General features: G+C 55.8%; 3 protein-coding genes across 3 annotated transcripts; all 3 read left to right on the forward strand.

Annotated features, from left to right (window-relative positions):
- Positions 1–1,144: 1,144 nt before the first annotated feature.
- On the forward strand, positions 1,145–5,931 carry GOLGA7 (golgin A7). The gene is made up of 5 exons (XM_041478522.1): positions 1,145–1,381; positions 2,199–2,351; positions 2,593–2,694; positions 3,771–3,834; positions 4,684–5,931. Exons 1-4 carry the CDS (start codon positions 1,271–1,273, stop codon positions 3,816–3,818), a joined length of 414 nt encoding a protein of 137 aa, XP_041334456.1. The 5' UTR covers positions 1,145–1,270; the 3' UTR covers positions 3,819–3,834; positions 4,684–5,931.
- A 1,302-nt stretch (positions 5,932–7,233) lies between these two features.
- On the forward strand, positions 7,234–12,507 carry GINS4 (GINS complex subunit 4). Its single transcript, XM_041478485.1, has 8 exons — positions 7,234–7,404; positions 7,570–7,656; positions 7,951–8,064; positions 8,512–8,609; positions 8,933–9,021; positions 9,325–9,415; positions 9,500–9,604; positions 12,471–12,507. The coding sequence occupies exons 1-7, from the start codon at positions 7,318–7,320 to the stop codon at positions 9,594–9,596; spliced, it is 663 nt and encodes a 220-aa protein (XP_041334419.1). The 5' UTR covers positions 7,234–7,317; the 3' UTR covers positions 9,597–9,604; positions 12,471–12,507.
- Positions 12,508–12,513: 6 nt separating this feature from the next.
- Positions 12,514–13,807, forward strand: LOC121359441 (protein phosphatase 1 regulatory subunit 3C-B-like). Its single transcript, XM_041478386.1, has one exon. The coding sequence runs from the start codon at positions 12,514–12,516 to the stop codon at positions 13,369–13,371; it is 858 nt and encodes a 285-aa protein (XP_041334320.1). The 3' UTR covers positions 13,372–13,807.
- The last annotated feature ends 149 nt before the right edge of the window (positions 13,808–13,956 follow it).

Genomic DNA, 13,956 nt, shown 5'->3' on the forward strand with positions numbered 1-13,956 from the left:
AATCTAAGCCATGTCTGTAAATTTGATTTGTCCTCTTGCATCTCTACTGCATGAGGTGGCCTGAAAGACTCCATTTCAAAGCTTTTGTCTCCTCTAAGAGCCACAAGTGTCCACGCTTGGTCAGGCTGGAAAACACCGTGCCAGGGGTCAGTGGCTGCTCAACACCTTGGATTTGCCCCTGGATCTCACAGGAGCAGAGGATATTCTAAGCACCTGAATATTTTCCCAGTAGTTAAACACTCCTAGAGAGCTTAACCTGTGCACTGGACTTAAGTTATTCAGAAAGGTCACAGGTATTTCATGCTTTGTTTCCTTTACAGCTATCACAGAGGGTAGATCAGACAACGACCAGATCATACACAAAGAAACACTGTGTGCAGCACAGCTCCCTGGAGCTCTGTACGGCTCTACTCAAGCACACAACTTGATGCCACGGTACCGTCAGCACGAGCAGCCCGAGCGCCCCTCCTGAAGGACGGGTCCCGGAGGATGAGCTCCCACCCGGACACGGCGCCCCGGAGCTCTCCGTGCCCTCACGGCAGGCTCCAGCTTCGCCTTGGCCTGAGGCGCCGCCGCCGAGCAGCTCTCGGGCAAAGGTTAACGGGCCGCCACCGGACCCCGTGTGCGGCAGCACAGCCGGTGACAAAGCTGCGGGAGCGCCGGTCTGCTCGCGGCGGCTTCGCTTCCTGAGGAAAAAACAGGGAAATGGTCCCGGGCTGGGAGCGGCGGGCCCGGGACAGCGCCAGGCGCCGCTGCCTGTGGGCCCGGGCGGTACCAAGTACGGCCGGGGGGGCCGCCGGGACAGCGCCAGGCGCCGGTGACCGCGGGCTCCGGGACAGCGCCGGGCCGTGGAACAGCGCCGGTGCCCGCGGGCCCCAGGATGGCGCGGGCCCCAGAATGGCGCAGGCCCCAGGACAGCGGCGGACCCGGGACAGCGCCGGTACCCGCGGGCCCCGGGACAGCACCGGGCGCCGGTGCCTGTGGGCCCGGGCGGTACCAAGTACGGCCGGGGGGGGGCAGGTGTCATGTGGGCTGACCGCGCTTGAGGTGAGCGTTACGCCCAATCGGATATGGGTGCTTTTTGCGCATGCGCGCTCCTGCCGTTCTGCGGCCTCCGGGGCTACGCCTGCGCACTGCCGCGCCTCGCGGCGCCTGGCGGCACTTCCGCCCTCACCCGGAGCCCGGCGTCGCCTCGGCGGTTTTGCGACAGCCGTAAGTGCGGGGCGGCCGGCGGAGCGGAGGGACCGGACGGGACAGGGGCGGCGGCGCGATGAGGCCGCAGCAGGCGCCGGTGTCGGGCAAGGTGTTCATCCAGCGCGACTACAGCGGTGGGACGCGCTGCCAGTTCCAGAGCAAGTTCCCCGCCGAGCTGGAGAACCGGGTGAGGCGGGGCGGACTGCGGCCGGCCCGGGGCGAGCGCGGCGCACGGAGCCTGCACGCCGGGCCTCACGGGCCTGTGCCCGGGTGGCGTTGCCCCGGTCGGAGCCGGTTGTGCGGGTTCCCCGAGGGCGGGGTGGCGTCTCCTGCGCGGATCTGTGAGCGGGGCCGTTCCGGTGCGGAGCGGGGCCGTTCCTCCGCCGTGGCCCCGTCCCGGTCTGTGGTCGGTCCTGGGGAAGGCGGCTGCTTTGCAGCGGTAGAGCGGAACGTACGGGTTGTGTCTGAGCGCAGAGCCGGCTCTGTGCTCTCAGGTGCGTTGTCCTCTCCCTTGAAATGCTGCCCGTCCTGCCGAGCCCGCTCAGAGGCCTCCCAAATGTTGTCTCAAGTACTTTCCTTTCGGTCAGTGCTGTCAGATGCGGTGGCTTAAGCTGACAGTCAAACAAACACGCCTTCCTACCCCATTTTCTTTCTCTCACTCGGTTTTTTTCTCTTCCCTGTGCCTGTGTTGTGTGTTTGGTCAGCACTGCAGCAGCACCGGGGCGCTGTGGGTGTGGAGAGCCCTCTCTGTCCTGTTCACTGTAACCCAGCACATCCCTGTGTGCCAATTCCGGTTTTTTCACAGCTGAATTGCACGTTTGCTTAGGCTCTGACTGGTTTTGTGTCCCCGTTGTGTTTGAATTCAGACCCAGCCTGTTAGACCCAGGTGTCTGACAAAGAGCTGCAGGTCTGTGGCTCTGTGTGCTGGGGCTCTGAGCACAGTGCACATGATCCCTGGGGAGTTCTGAACCGTGCACCTGACAGCCCCACTTGCTTTCTTGCAGATTGACAGGCAGCAGTTTGAGGAGACAGTCCGGACGCTGAACAACCTCTATGCAGAAGCTGAAAAACTTGGGGGCCAATCTTACCTTGAGGGCTGTCTCGCCTGCCTGACTGCCTACACCATCTTCCTGTGCATGGAGACACACTATGAAAAGGTATGGGCTGGTTTCCCCTTCGTGCTGCAGGCCAGTACTTGGTTCTTGGTGGGTTTCCTGTGACTTTGCAGTGTTGTGGTGCAGATTCTGTGTGGATGTGCCTCAGACCTGCTGGCACTGCTCAGTTTGGGTCCCGTGGGGGTCACCCTGACTCCTGTGGCACCGTGGAGCCACCAGAGCAGTTGTGTCTGTTAGTTCTGCTGTTGCCATAGCCGTGCCTTCTGTGCTGTTTCATTACCAGGTTCTAAAGAAAATTGCTAAGTTCATTCAGGAACAGAATGAGAAGATCTACGCTCCTCAGGGCCTTCTGCTGACAGACCCCATTGAAAGAGGATTAAGAGTTGTATCCTTCTGTGGCTTCTGGCATTGTCTCCTGCCCTGGGCTCCTCCTTTCCTCAGTGAGGCACCTCTGCTCGTGCTTGATCTGTGATGTAGAATCAGTGATTGGTCTTGTTGCTCTTTGTTGTGTCCTGGTCCCCAGTCAGGTGTCAGTTGTTAAGGTTTGGTACGTGGAAAGCCCATGAAGATGTGGAACCCATCCTTTGTGAGTGCCTGGAAGGAGCACTTGAGATCCTTCCTCTATTCCAGTAACCTCCAGAAATGCTGCTTTTCTGACTGGGGAAAGAAGTGACTGTGTTGGCAGGACAGAAATTGATGTTGTGAGAACAAGACCTGGCTGTTAGTTCATGTGCAACCCTCAGCTCAGGTTCTGGTAAAGATCTTGCCCAGCATTTGCTCTTGCTTCCAGTGTGGCTTATTTCAACCCCTTTTTCTTCAGCTGTTGAGCCACACTGCAGACATTTTATGTGGTTATTGCCTGAAGTTGTAAAGACCTCTCATAGCAAATGGGGAAGTTTAATGAATAACACATCTTTCTTTGGAAATATTGAAACCACAGCAACTTGGAACCCAATTGAATGTATGATAAGGCTAATTCCTTGCAGCTGGGTTTTCTGTGGCCTTGTTCAAATAGCTCAGAGCTGTCATGACTCCTTTTTTCTCAGTGTGTTTTCCATTGTGCATACACCTTCTGGGAAAAAAAAAAAACAAAAACCCAAAAAAACCAAAACAAAACAACAACATTCAACTTGATTAAAAGCATTTTCAGTTTGGTAGGTGACTTATTAGCAGTATTAACTTTTTTGCTTGGTGCACAGCCTTCCCCAAAATTTAGCAGGGGGGGGCAAGGCTCAAACCCACACAGCACTGAGTTCCTGTGCAGGCCCTGGGCTGGGAGCCAGTGCTCTTACCTGGTGAGACATCTCACATAGACTGTTCCCTTTGCTTTGGAGCTCTGGGACCTGCCTTTAAACAGCTAAGATATCAAAAGTCCCATCATCTTAATGTTTTTCTGCCTTTTTCTGGGTATGTTTTCATAGTCTCTTTATAGTGTATTTCCCTAACAGCTTTTCTGTGCAGATTGAAATTACCATTTATGAAGACAGAGGTTTGACCAGTGGAAGATAAAACTGTGGAGTCTCAGGTACATGTTACCCTTATCTCAGATCAATCTCAAAACCTTTCTGTGCTCAGAGGATTGGGTGCTGTCATGCTGAGAGTTTATCCCACCCTTGTACATAATCAAAGACTGTTCACATAAATCCTGTGTGGACCAGCTCTTCTTGGAAGTAAAAATATCAGTACAGAGCAGCATGTTGCTGAAGAGAGAAGAGAAATTTGAGTCTTGATTGTGTAAATATGCTAACTTGTGCTGTATTATATCCAAAATTCTTCTCAGGTCAGTAAAAGATGGACTCTGTCCCTGGTGTACTCTAGCACACAGAGCCTTTTTGCTGCAGTTTTTCAGTTGGCTGCTCTTCTGGTTATCATGCTGATGTCTTTACTTGTGATGCTTTTGGGTAAGAGGGCCCAGCAGCCTTGAAAAGCTCTGCTGAGAGGCTCTCAGTTCTCTGGATGCTCTCACAAAGTGAGGAGCACTCACAGGACAGGGGCTCCTGCTAGTTGTATCCAGTGTAGAGCACCAAAATTACTGTCTGTGGCTGTGCTTTTGGAAAGCTGACACTGGCACTGGCTCCCTTGTGTTAGGTGCTCTGCAGGTGCTGGGATGGGAGTGTCAAGTCCAGATTGTTGGCAATATATGCAGGAAAGAGTGGGAAATGTTTATGCCAAAGAAATAAATAGTAAAGATCTTTATTTTTTTGTTTGGACAAATGGAATCAAGAGCTCTGGCTTCTGCTCATACTGCTCACCACAACCCATGGTAACTTGCTCCTCTTGCCACACTCCTGCTGCAGCTGTAGGAAGGTTTGTGTAGGGGAGCTTTTGGTGTGACTTAGGAGGAGTTTCTAAGCATATGAAACTTCTTTTCTAGATGATAGCTCACCGGTGGACTTGCTGTACCAAGGTTCCCCTACCTCCTACTTTAGAGCATCATTCCTTTCTCTGCTGCCAGATCCACAGTGCCATCTACTACAAGGACTAACTTCCTCAAACTGCTCCCCAGGGGGTGACCTAGCTGGTCAGCATCCACTTTGCAGTAGATTTGGAAGCAACAGGATCACTTTTTAGTTTTTGTTTGGTTTGTTTTTTGGTTTTTTCTTTTCTCAAGAAAAGGCAGAAGTGGTAAAGCTGTGTTCTCTCCTGAAAGAAATGGGGCTCTCAGCCCAGCAGAGGTTTGTTCTAGTCCTGTAAGTGCAGTGCTGTTTGTCCCTGGTTCTGAAACCCTTCTGTGTGTCAGCTGGGCTTTGGAAAGCTCCAGCTCAAAGTTGGGAATTTCCCTCCAGCCCAGTGTAAGAGTGCAGAGATACACAGTGCCTCTTCCCAGTGAGGAGTGACTCAAGGCACCGTCTCTTGTGCTGATCCTTGTGGAAAACCAAAAGGCAAAATGTTCTTGAGTTAAGGTCTTGGTTATCCCTGGGGGGAGGGGGCTGTAGCCAGACTTTAACCCTGGTGGTTTTTCTGCCCCTGTGTCTGTGCTGGTTTTGGCCCCATCAGTGCTCACCAAGAGGGGCCTGGTCAGTCATGAAACAGTGAGCACAGTAAAGTGGATGCTGAGCCAATAAAAATAATGATTCCCACCCTTCTCTGATTAACATGTGAAGTGTAAAACTGTTTCTTTATGGATTTCTTACATATAATTTATAGGAAAACATTGATTTGACAAACTGTAAGATACTGTGTAAGATGGATTTCTTAATTCTGTCTCTGGCACACACTGAGGAGTTGAGCTGTGCATTCCTTAGCATCCCCATGCATTGCTCAGCAGTACCTGCACGAGTGAAGTTCCCCACAGTCCAAGCTGGCTGAATCCCTTCTCTTACATCCTTTTCCCATGTCAAAGCCCAGGTGTCCTGGTGTAGGGGCCGAGTGTCAGTGTCCAGTTGTGGAAGGAACTCAGGAGTTCAGGGGCTGGCTTGGTTGGTGGTGGTGGTGCTGCAGGTGCTAATACTGGATATGGAACTCCAGGCTCATTCCTCAGCCACTGGGGGGGGTTGAGATTTGATTAATATTTTCATTGTATAAATTTGTTTTTTCTAAACTGTAACAGTGTTTGCCTTTCACAGCTGTTGCAATATTGGCAGAAGTACTGATGGATCAGTAAACCTTTTCTTAAACTGTGTGCAGGTGTGTTCTGGCAGCGCCGTGGGCTCGGGGTGATCCCGAAGTGCTGGGCTGGGAGCAGCTGGAACCACACGGGGCTGTGCCCAGGCTGCAGGGGCATGGCTGCAGCAGGGCAGTGCCTGGCTGGGGGCTGTGCCAGGCTCTGTGGGTATGGCTCCATCAGTCCCTGTGCCCGGGCTCCGTGGCTCTGGCTGCAGCAGGGCAGTGCCCCCCTGGAACCTGGCTGGGGGCTGTGTCCAGATTCCATGGCTATGGTTCCATCGTGGCCAGTGCCCGCCTGGTGCCTGGCTGGGCACAGTGTCCAGGCTCTGTGGGTATGGCTCCATCAGGGCCAGCAGCCACCTCGTGCCTGGCTGTGTCCCCGAGTCCGGGCTCTGTGGCTGTGGTTCCACCAGGGCCAGTGCCTGCCTGGTGCTGGGGGCTGTGCCCGGGCTGCATGGCTCTGGCTGCATCAGTGCCAGTGCCCACCTGGTGCCTGGCTGGGGGCTGTGTCCCTGTGCCCGGGCTCTGTGGCTCTGGTCCACCCGGTGCCTGGCTGTGTCCCTGTGCCCGGGCTCAGGGACCGTGGCTCCATCAGTGCCACTGCCCACCCGGTGCCTGGCTGTGTCCCTGTGCCCGGGCTCCGTGGCAATGGCTCCGCCATGCTCAGTGCCCACCCGGTGCCTGGCTGTGTCCCTGTGCCCGGGCTCCACGGCAATGGCTCCGCCATGCTCAGTGCCCACCCGGTGCCTGGCTGTGTCCCTGTGCCCGGGCTCCGTGGCAATGGCTCCGCCATGCTCAGTGCCCACCCGGTGCCTGGCTGTGTTCCTGTGCCCGGGCTCCATGGCAATGGCTCCGCCATGCTCAGTGCCCACCCGGTGCCTGGCTGTGTTCCTGTGCCCGGGCTCCATGGCAATGGCTCCGCCATGCTCAGTGCCCACCCGGTGCCTGGCTGGGGCCGGGGGTATCCAATCTGCTGAGCCCTGATTGGCTGAAACAGCTTCACTGCGCCTCCTCATTGGCCCAGAAGTTGCAGCTTGACGCCGCTCTCTGATTGGTGGAGGCGACTGCAGCCCGTCCGCCTCCTGACTTCCAAAAAAGCTACATCCGCCTCCTGATTGGCCAGCTTCAACCCGCTTCCTAATTGGCTGAAAAAGCGTGCGCTCCGTGATTAGCCAAAAAGCTTCATTTCAATCCACCTTCTGATTGGTCGCGGCAGCAACAGCAGCTCCAATCTGCATTCTGATTGGCCAAAGAAGATGGCTCTTTCAGTCCGCCTCCTGATTGGCCGGAGGAGCGGCGGCCCCAGTCCGTTTCCCGACTGGCCAAGCGGCCGCGGCGCGATTCCCCATCCGCGGTCCCGGGCTGCCGCGCATGCGCCGTGGCGGGGCGCTTGGCGGGAGCGATGGCGGCCGCGACCGGCGGCGACTCGGACGGCGACAGCGAGGAGCTGGTGCTCACCCCGGCACAGCTGATCCACAGCCTGGAGCAGGTACCGGTACCGTGGGCTGCAGCGACGGGCTTGGGCCGGGGGAGCCGGGGGTTGCTGGGCGCACTGGGGCAGATACCAGTGAGCGGCCGGGCCGTGGCCGTGTTTTTCCCTCAGCTGTGTAGCTGAGGTCATCCTCGCTTTCACTGACAGCGTGCCTTCTTTCAGGCCTGGCTGAATGAGAAATTTGCTCCAGAGCTGCTGGAGAGTAAACCTGAAGTGATCGAGTGCGTGGTGGAGCAGCTGGACCATATGGTAGGTCCGGTTCTGCTGGCTCGGGTGGTGCTGCGGGCAGGCCCTGCTTGCCTGCTGGGGCAGAGACGGGCCTGAGCCTCTCTGAGAGCACCGGGCTCCTCTGCCTCCCTGGCTCTGAGATAAAGCTTTTTCTTTGAGCTTGCCTTGGAAAGGGGCTAAAGCACGAGGAGGCATTGTGCTTTGGGTCATCAAAGCAGCCGCAGTCTGGTTCTGTGGGTTCTGTATACAAAACTTCCTCTGTTTCTTCTTGTTTGATGTTTCAACCATTTAATTTCTTGTTGCTTTTTCTTGCAGGAAGCCAACCTGAAACGGGCAAAGAGAGGAGACCTGAAGGTCAGTGTTCATCACATGGAGATTGAGAGGATCCGTTACGTGCTCAGCAGCTACCTGCGGTGTCGACTGGTGAAGGTAGCGCTTACTGTGCAGCCCAGAGGGTGAAAAAGGGTGATTTCAGGAGGGGTTTTTACCTACACAGTGCTTCCTGCACTTAATTAAAGCATGTTCTCTCTCTGTTCTCTGAAATGTAACTGGCATTAATTTCTTGGACGCACTGGTATTGTAAGGAAGGAAGATCACAGCAGCGTTGATCACAATATTGTGGGGGCTGCTCGTTTCATCTGAGCCTGGGGTGGCAGAGCTGAGTGCTGTCCTGTTCTGCCCGAGTCCTGCTGTGCCTGTGTCCTGCTCTTTGTGCAGCTTGGTGATCCCATGTGCTGTCACAGTTCAGGAGCAGGATTTGGGCAGGCCTGCCTGCCAGGCTGCAGCTCGTAGGGAATCCAGTGGAGAGTGGGGGTTTAAACACTGAACTTGTGGGAGAGATCTGTATCATTCTTTTGGGTTGTGTTCCAATATTAGATAGAGAAGTTTTTTCCCCACATCCTGGAGAAGGAGAAGTCTCGAGCTGAAGGGGAGCCCTCCATTTTATCACCAGAGGAGTTTGCTTTTGCTAAAGAGTGAGTAGGTTTTCAATGTATCTTCCTCCCCTTTTATAGATTTTAGAAACTTTCCTGTATGTTTTGCTCAAGTTCTTGAGACTGTGAACCTTAGACAGGTTTGAAGTAAGAATCAGTGTGTTTTATCAGGAGGTTTCCTTGTGGGCAAGAAAGGAACTGAAAATAACTCTGGTGACTTTGAGTGAGTTACCAGGGTAGGCCAAGGGCCTGTCTTTGGCTGTGCCCATGGCATGAGGAGCCATCTCTTATTCTTGTTTTGTGTCAATACTCCCTACAGATTTGTATTTGATTAACCAGCTCAATACTTCAATGGTTTGTTTCAGGTACATGGCAAACACAGAGGCTTACCTGAAAAATGTGGCCCTAAAGCACATGCCACCTAACCTGCAGAAAGTGTCTCTCCTAAAGTCAGGTGAGTCTATCCAGACTCCAAGGTAATCTGAAAATTGTAGAAGCAGGTGGAAGTGTGGGGAAAGCTCCAGGGAGCCCCAAGTGTAAGGGCTAGTCCTCAGCTGAAGCAAAGGTGGTGTGGTGATAGTGTTGTGACGTGGTTCCATGCTGCTGCCAGGGGATCGTGCTGGCCCCTGCTGTCAAGTCCTGTCTCGCACTGAGGCTGAGCACATGGGTCTGGTTAGAAGGGTCTGGTGTAAGTTTGTTACCTGTCAGAGGAGCACAAGTGAGGGCTGAGCTTGTGCTCTCCATCTGTTGTCTGCAGTTCCAAAGCCCAACCTGGACTCCTTTGTGTTTCTGAGGGTGCTGGAGCGGCAGGAGAACATCCTGGTGGAGCCAGAGACAGACGAGCAGAGGTAGGTGGGCATTTCTGCGTGTGGCACAGGTGCCAGTCTGTGTCACTGTGGGCTGCAGCTCACAGTGTCCTGCTGTCTCTGCAGGGAATACACCATCAACCTGGAGGAGGGCTCGCAGCACCTGATCCGCTACAGAACCGTGGCCCCTCTGGTGGCCTCGGGAGCCGTGCAGCTCATCTGAGGGGAGAGGTAAGTGCCTGGTGGCAGGAGCAGCTACCACACCATCCCCCTGGCCACCCCACCACAGTGGGGCTGCCAGGAGCTCCCCGTGGGGCTGGGTGCCCACTGCCATGGCAGGCAGAGCACAGTGGCACTGGAGGTGAGTACCACGGTGTTGTACTGCGGAGGCATTCATTAACCCCACAGCTCATCAAGCTCCTGATTGCTTGTGACATTCCCAGCATACAGCCATGCAGTGTGCATGCACAATGGTATTCCTGGGTGAGGGCAGGCTGTGTCACAGGGTAGTGTCTGGAAAGCTTCAGTGTGTAGCTGCTGGGATGCCTTGTTTGAGAGCAGTGGCATCACTGAAATGGAACAACTGTGGTCATGGACTGAGGAGAAAGTAGTTTCTGCTGTGTGTCATCTGAATACCCTCCCTGCAGAGGGTGAGGGGCTCTGGTACAGCTTCAGGCTGCATTTGTGAGAGCAGATTCTGTCAGACTCCTTTCTGCAGAAGCCACTGCTAAGGGAAGTGGGACACACAGTTCACTTTTACTGGTCACACAGAACCAAAGTTCCTCTGGCTGTGCTGCCCCATGCAGCCCTCAGGGTGCTGTGTGGTACCTCAGCTCAGAACCTGTGGAGTGCATGGGCAGACAGGGGCTTGTGTTCATCAGGACAGGGTTTCTGTTCCCTGCCTGAGGGGTGTCTGGGGGGCATCTTCCCCTGCAAGGCTGGGGGTGACACAGGGCATCTTGTAGTGTGAGTGGCTTTGCATGTGTGGTTTATAGTCTTCCTAATTAATCCATTTAGGTAAAGAAGATTCTTTCAAGTATAGACATTAAGGAGGGGCTGGATTTAATCCTTAAGAATCAGTAGTGTGTTCCTCTGGACAGCCTCCCAGGAAGGGCTTGTGAACTGTGCCCTCCCCGTATTTACAGTCAGACAGCTTCACAGAGGTGACTGAAGCTGCCAGACAAAATCCTTGTTAATCTGCTGCTGTGGAAGCGTGCTCCACAGGATCTGCCTGAGGAGTGTGCAGGTGGCATGTCTGCAGGCTTTCTCCTTGGCCCTATTCACTGGACTGAATCCTTGTCCAGACAGCTGAGTGTCACGTGGCTGCAGCAGAGGGGCATCTGTCCTCTTCTAGTGGCTGAACTTTAACTGACCCGATGGTTTCCAGAGTGCCTTTGGTGTAGCTCAGCTCTGGAGCTTGCAGCACATGGCTGTGCCTTCACAGGCCAGCCAGGAGAGTGGACATGGCTCTAGCAGGCTGAGATCAGTCAGGCTCCAGGTGAGAGTCAGTTGTGGCACACCTGAAAATGCTTACCTGCTTTTGTGTCCTTCCATGACTGAATACCAGGACGTGTGTAACTGCTAACACTGCCCCTCTGCTCTGTGCTGGGGGAAGGAGAAGTGTCCACAACTTTATTGAGAAAATGATGGTTTTGGCTTGTCCTTTCAGATGGGGAAGACACAGCAGTGCATCCACCTTAATTGGTGCTGCTGGGACAGAATGGGTGGAATAGGGGCAGCTTTTCCATTGTCCATGGATTCTGCTGTTAAACTTGATGTTAAATACATTCCTTGTTCTCTGCTCTCCCCTGGGTGGAAATAGCTTGAGTTTACATAGTGATCAGCTCTGAACACCAAGTAGGTGGATGGTGGAAGAGGTCACAGGGAGGGCACTGATGCTGAGCTGCAATTTCCCTGCCTGAGCCAGAACTGCTCTCATGAGGGCAAGAAAAAGATGGGGACAGCTGCTTTCATTGCTGGGAGGACTCGTGTTTGTGTTGGCTACCCCAGGTCGCTGAAGTTGGGGGGTTTACATTGTCAGCCCGAGATGATGTGTTGAAAGCTTGTTTTTGCATCATATTTTTGCCAGCTGGGCACTGGGTTCAAGCTCACTTTGGCCATCCTGTGAGAGGTGTCTTGCATTGTGCTGCAGACATTCAGACATGGTGGTGATGGAGAGCCATGTAGAAATATTGGTAGGTCAGTCAGCTGTGTCATGAGCTGATGAAAATCTGTGCTGTCAGCAGGAACAATCAGGGCTGCTTAACATAAATGGCTAGACAGCTCTGGGGAGATTAGCAAGGAGTACAAGGCAGGGGTGATCTGATTTAGGTGACAGTCTTTACTGTCAAGGAGTCACATGTGACCTGAACAGTGAGGGTGATTTTGACTATAGATGTCAGGGACACCACAGTGTCTCCTGCGTGCTTGGGTGTGAGCAAATTTCCTTCAGTGCACACATCTAGGGGAAGAAGCTTCTCAGTTGGTAGAAGTTGGTCTGGGCTTTTCTCTGCTTAGACACCCTGGAAATAGCTGTCATTGGAGAAGCATCTGAAAAGGGCTCTATGAAACCAATTCAAATCTCCCCCATTAAAGGCTAGGTAAGAGGAACACGCTCCCCTTTCTCCGAGAGCTGCCTCCCACTGTTGACAGTTGCACAGCTGCTGGTATTCCGAAAATAACCGTGTTTTTCTGGCACCAGGACCCATTTCTGCGCTGTTTCCCCTGCTGGCCCTGCCTGGCGCAGTGGGAGGCCGCGCTGTGCCCTGTCCCCGGGCCGGGCCCGGTGCCGCCCGCTCTCCGGGACGCGGTGCCGCCGCCGCCGGGCCCGGGACGAGCGCGGCCCCCGAGGAGGCGGGGCAGTCCGTTCCCATTGGCCGCCCGGGAGCGCGGGGCGGCGCTGATTGGCTGGGGCGGGGTGTCCCGGCCGCGGGCGCTCCCACGGCTCCATTGACGCGGAGCCGCCGCGGCGGGAGCGGAGCGGAGCGGGCGGGATGAGCTGCGGCGAGTGAGCGGGGCCGGGCCGGGTGGGGCGGGGGGCTCGCCGGGGCCCACGGCTGGGGCCGCACCGCCTGACCCCCCCCCTCTTCGTCCCTAGGCTTTTCCAGGTGTGCAGCGGGCGGGCTGTCGCCCCCCCAGCCATGCCCGTGGACCTGGCCGTGCGGCTCTGCCTGAGCCATTCGCCCCCCATCCGCAAGCTGCTGAACTCCTACGAGGAGCTGCGGGGCAACCGAGGCCGCAAACCCCTCCGATCCTGTCTCAACCAGAAGCTGAGCGCAGAACCTGAGCCAGAGCGGCGAGACAAGGGCTCCAAGGGCCAGAAGAAGAAGCAGGTTGTGTTTGCTGATATGAAGGGGCTCTCGCTGACAGCTGTCCGCTTCTTCTCAAAGATTGAGGAGGACCTCTGTGATTTGCAGCATGCCCTGTCAGACCTCGCCTGTTTCCGACCGAGGAAAAGCCCCCTGTGGGAAGCGTGCAGGTACGTGCTGGACTTCCCACAGCCGTCTGCAAACTACGTGGCTTTCCGCAACAGCCTGCACAGCAACTTTGTCTGCCTGGAGAGCTGTCTGATCCAGGGCCGTGCTCTGTCAGGGACAGTGAAGGTTAGAAACATCGAGTACGAGAAGAAGGTGACGGTCCGCATCACCTTTGATGGCTGGAAGAGCTTCCGGGACATCCCTTGCCAGTACATGCACAGCACCTACGGCTCAGCTGACACGGACATCTTCTCTTTTGAGCTTACCCTGCCCAAGCCATCCATCTCCCATAGGGGCGCAGAGTTCTGCATCTCCTTCCAGTGTGGACAAAAGACCCACTGGGACAACAACCATGGGAAGAACTACAAGATCTGCCACGTGGGCATGATCCACCCTGTCTCCTGTGCTGTGAAGAGTGCCAGCAGGGCCTGGGAGCATCTTGGCACCTCTGGGGCTGCTGCTCTAGTCCTTTCCCACCTGCAGACCTGGCGGCAGTCAGAGACCCAGGCTCCTTATTGGTAGGAAGGCAGTGTGGGGAGACATGCAGGTGCCCTCCCTGTCCCGACTGGTACAAGTGTCCTCGGGGAGGGCTCAGCTGCAGAAGATGCTGCTCACGGTGTCGTTAGCTCCTTCACGGCCTGCTGCTCTATGAGCAGCTGCCAGTCGCTGCAGAAGCTTCTTCACTACAGAGGCTGGAAGCTGCTGCTTGAAATAACTCCTGCGTGTAGGTTCTCAGGGCAACCCGAGAGTGGGGAAGGGCCGCGGGCTGGGCCTGGCGGCCAGGTCCGAGCCACGCCGCGATCCGCGGTGGCCGGTGCTGCCCAAGTGCCTTGTGTGGAGGCGGCTGCTGGGGCCTCCCGAGAAGGGCTCACCGCGGGCTTACTGGGCCAGGAGCGGCGGGGTGCCTGCGGTGGTTGGTGCTGTAACGGGGAGTTAATAAAGTGACGGCGCTTCGCGACTCCTGCCTCCTGCTCCGCCTCGCGGGGGTGGGGCGGGCCCGGGCCCTCAGCCGGCGGCGGGAGGGAGGCTCCCCCTGGCGGGGCGGGCGGGGAGAGCGGGGCGGCCCTGCGGGCGCGGCCCCGCGGGCGGCGCGCTGACGTAGCGCGG

This window comes from Pyrgilauda ruficollis, unplaced genomic scaffold (genome assembly GCF_017590135.1).
Source record: "Pyrgilauda ruficollis isolate IOZ18807 unplaced genomic scaffold, ASM1759013v1 scaffold113, whole genome shotgun sequence".
NCBI lineage: Eukaryota > Metazoa > Chordata > Aves > Passeriformes > Passeridae > Pyrgilauda > Pyrgilauda ruficollis.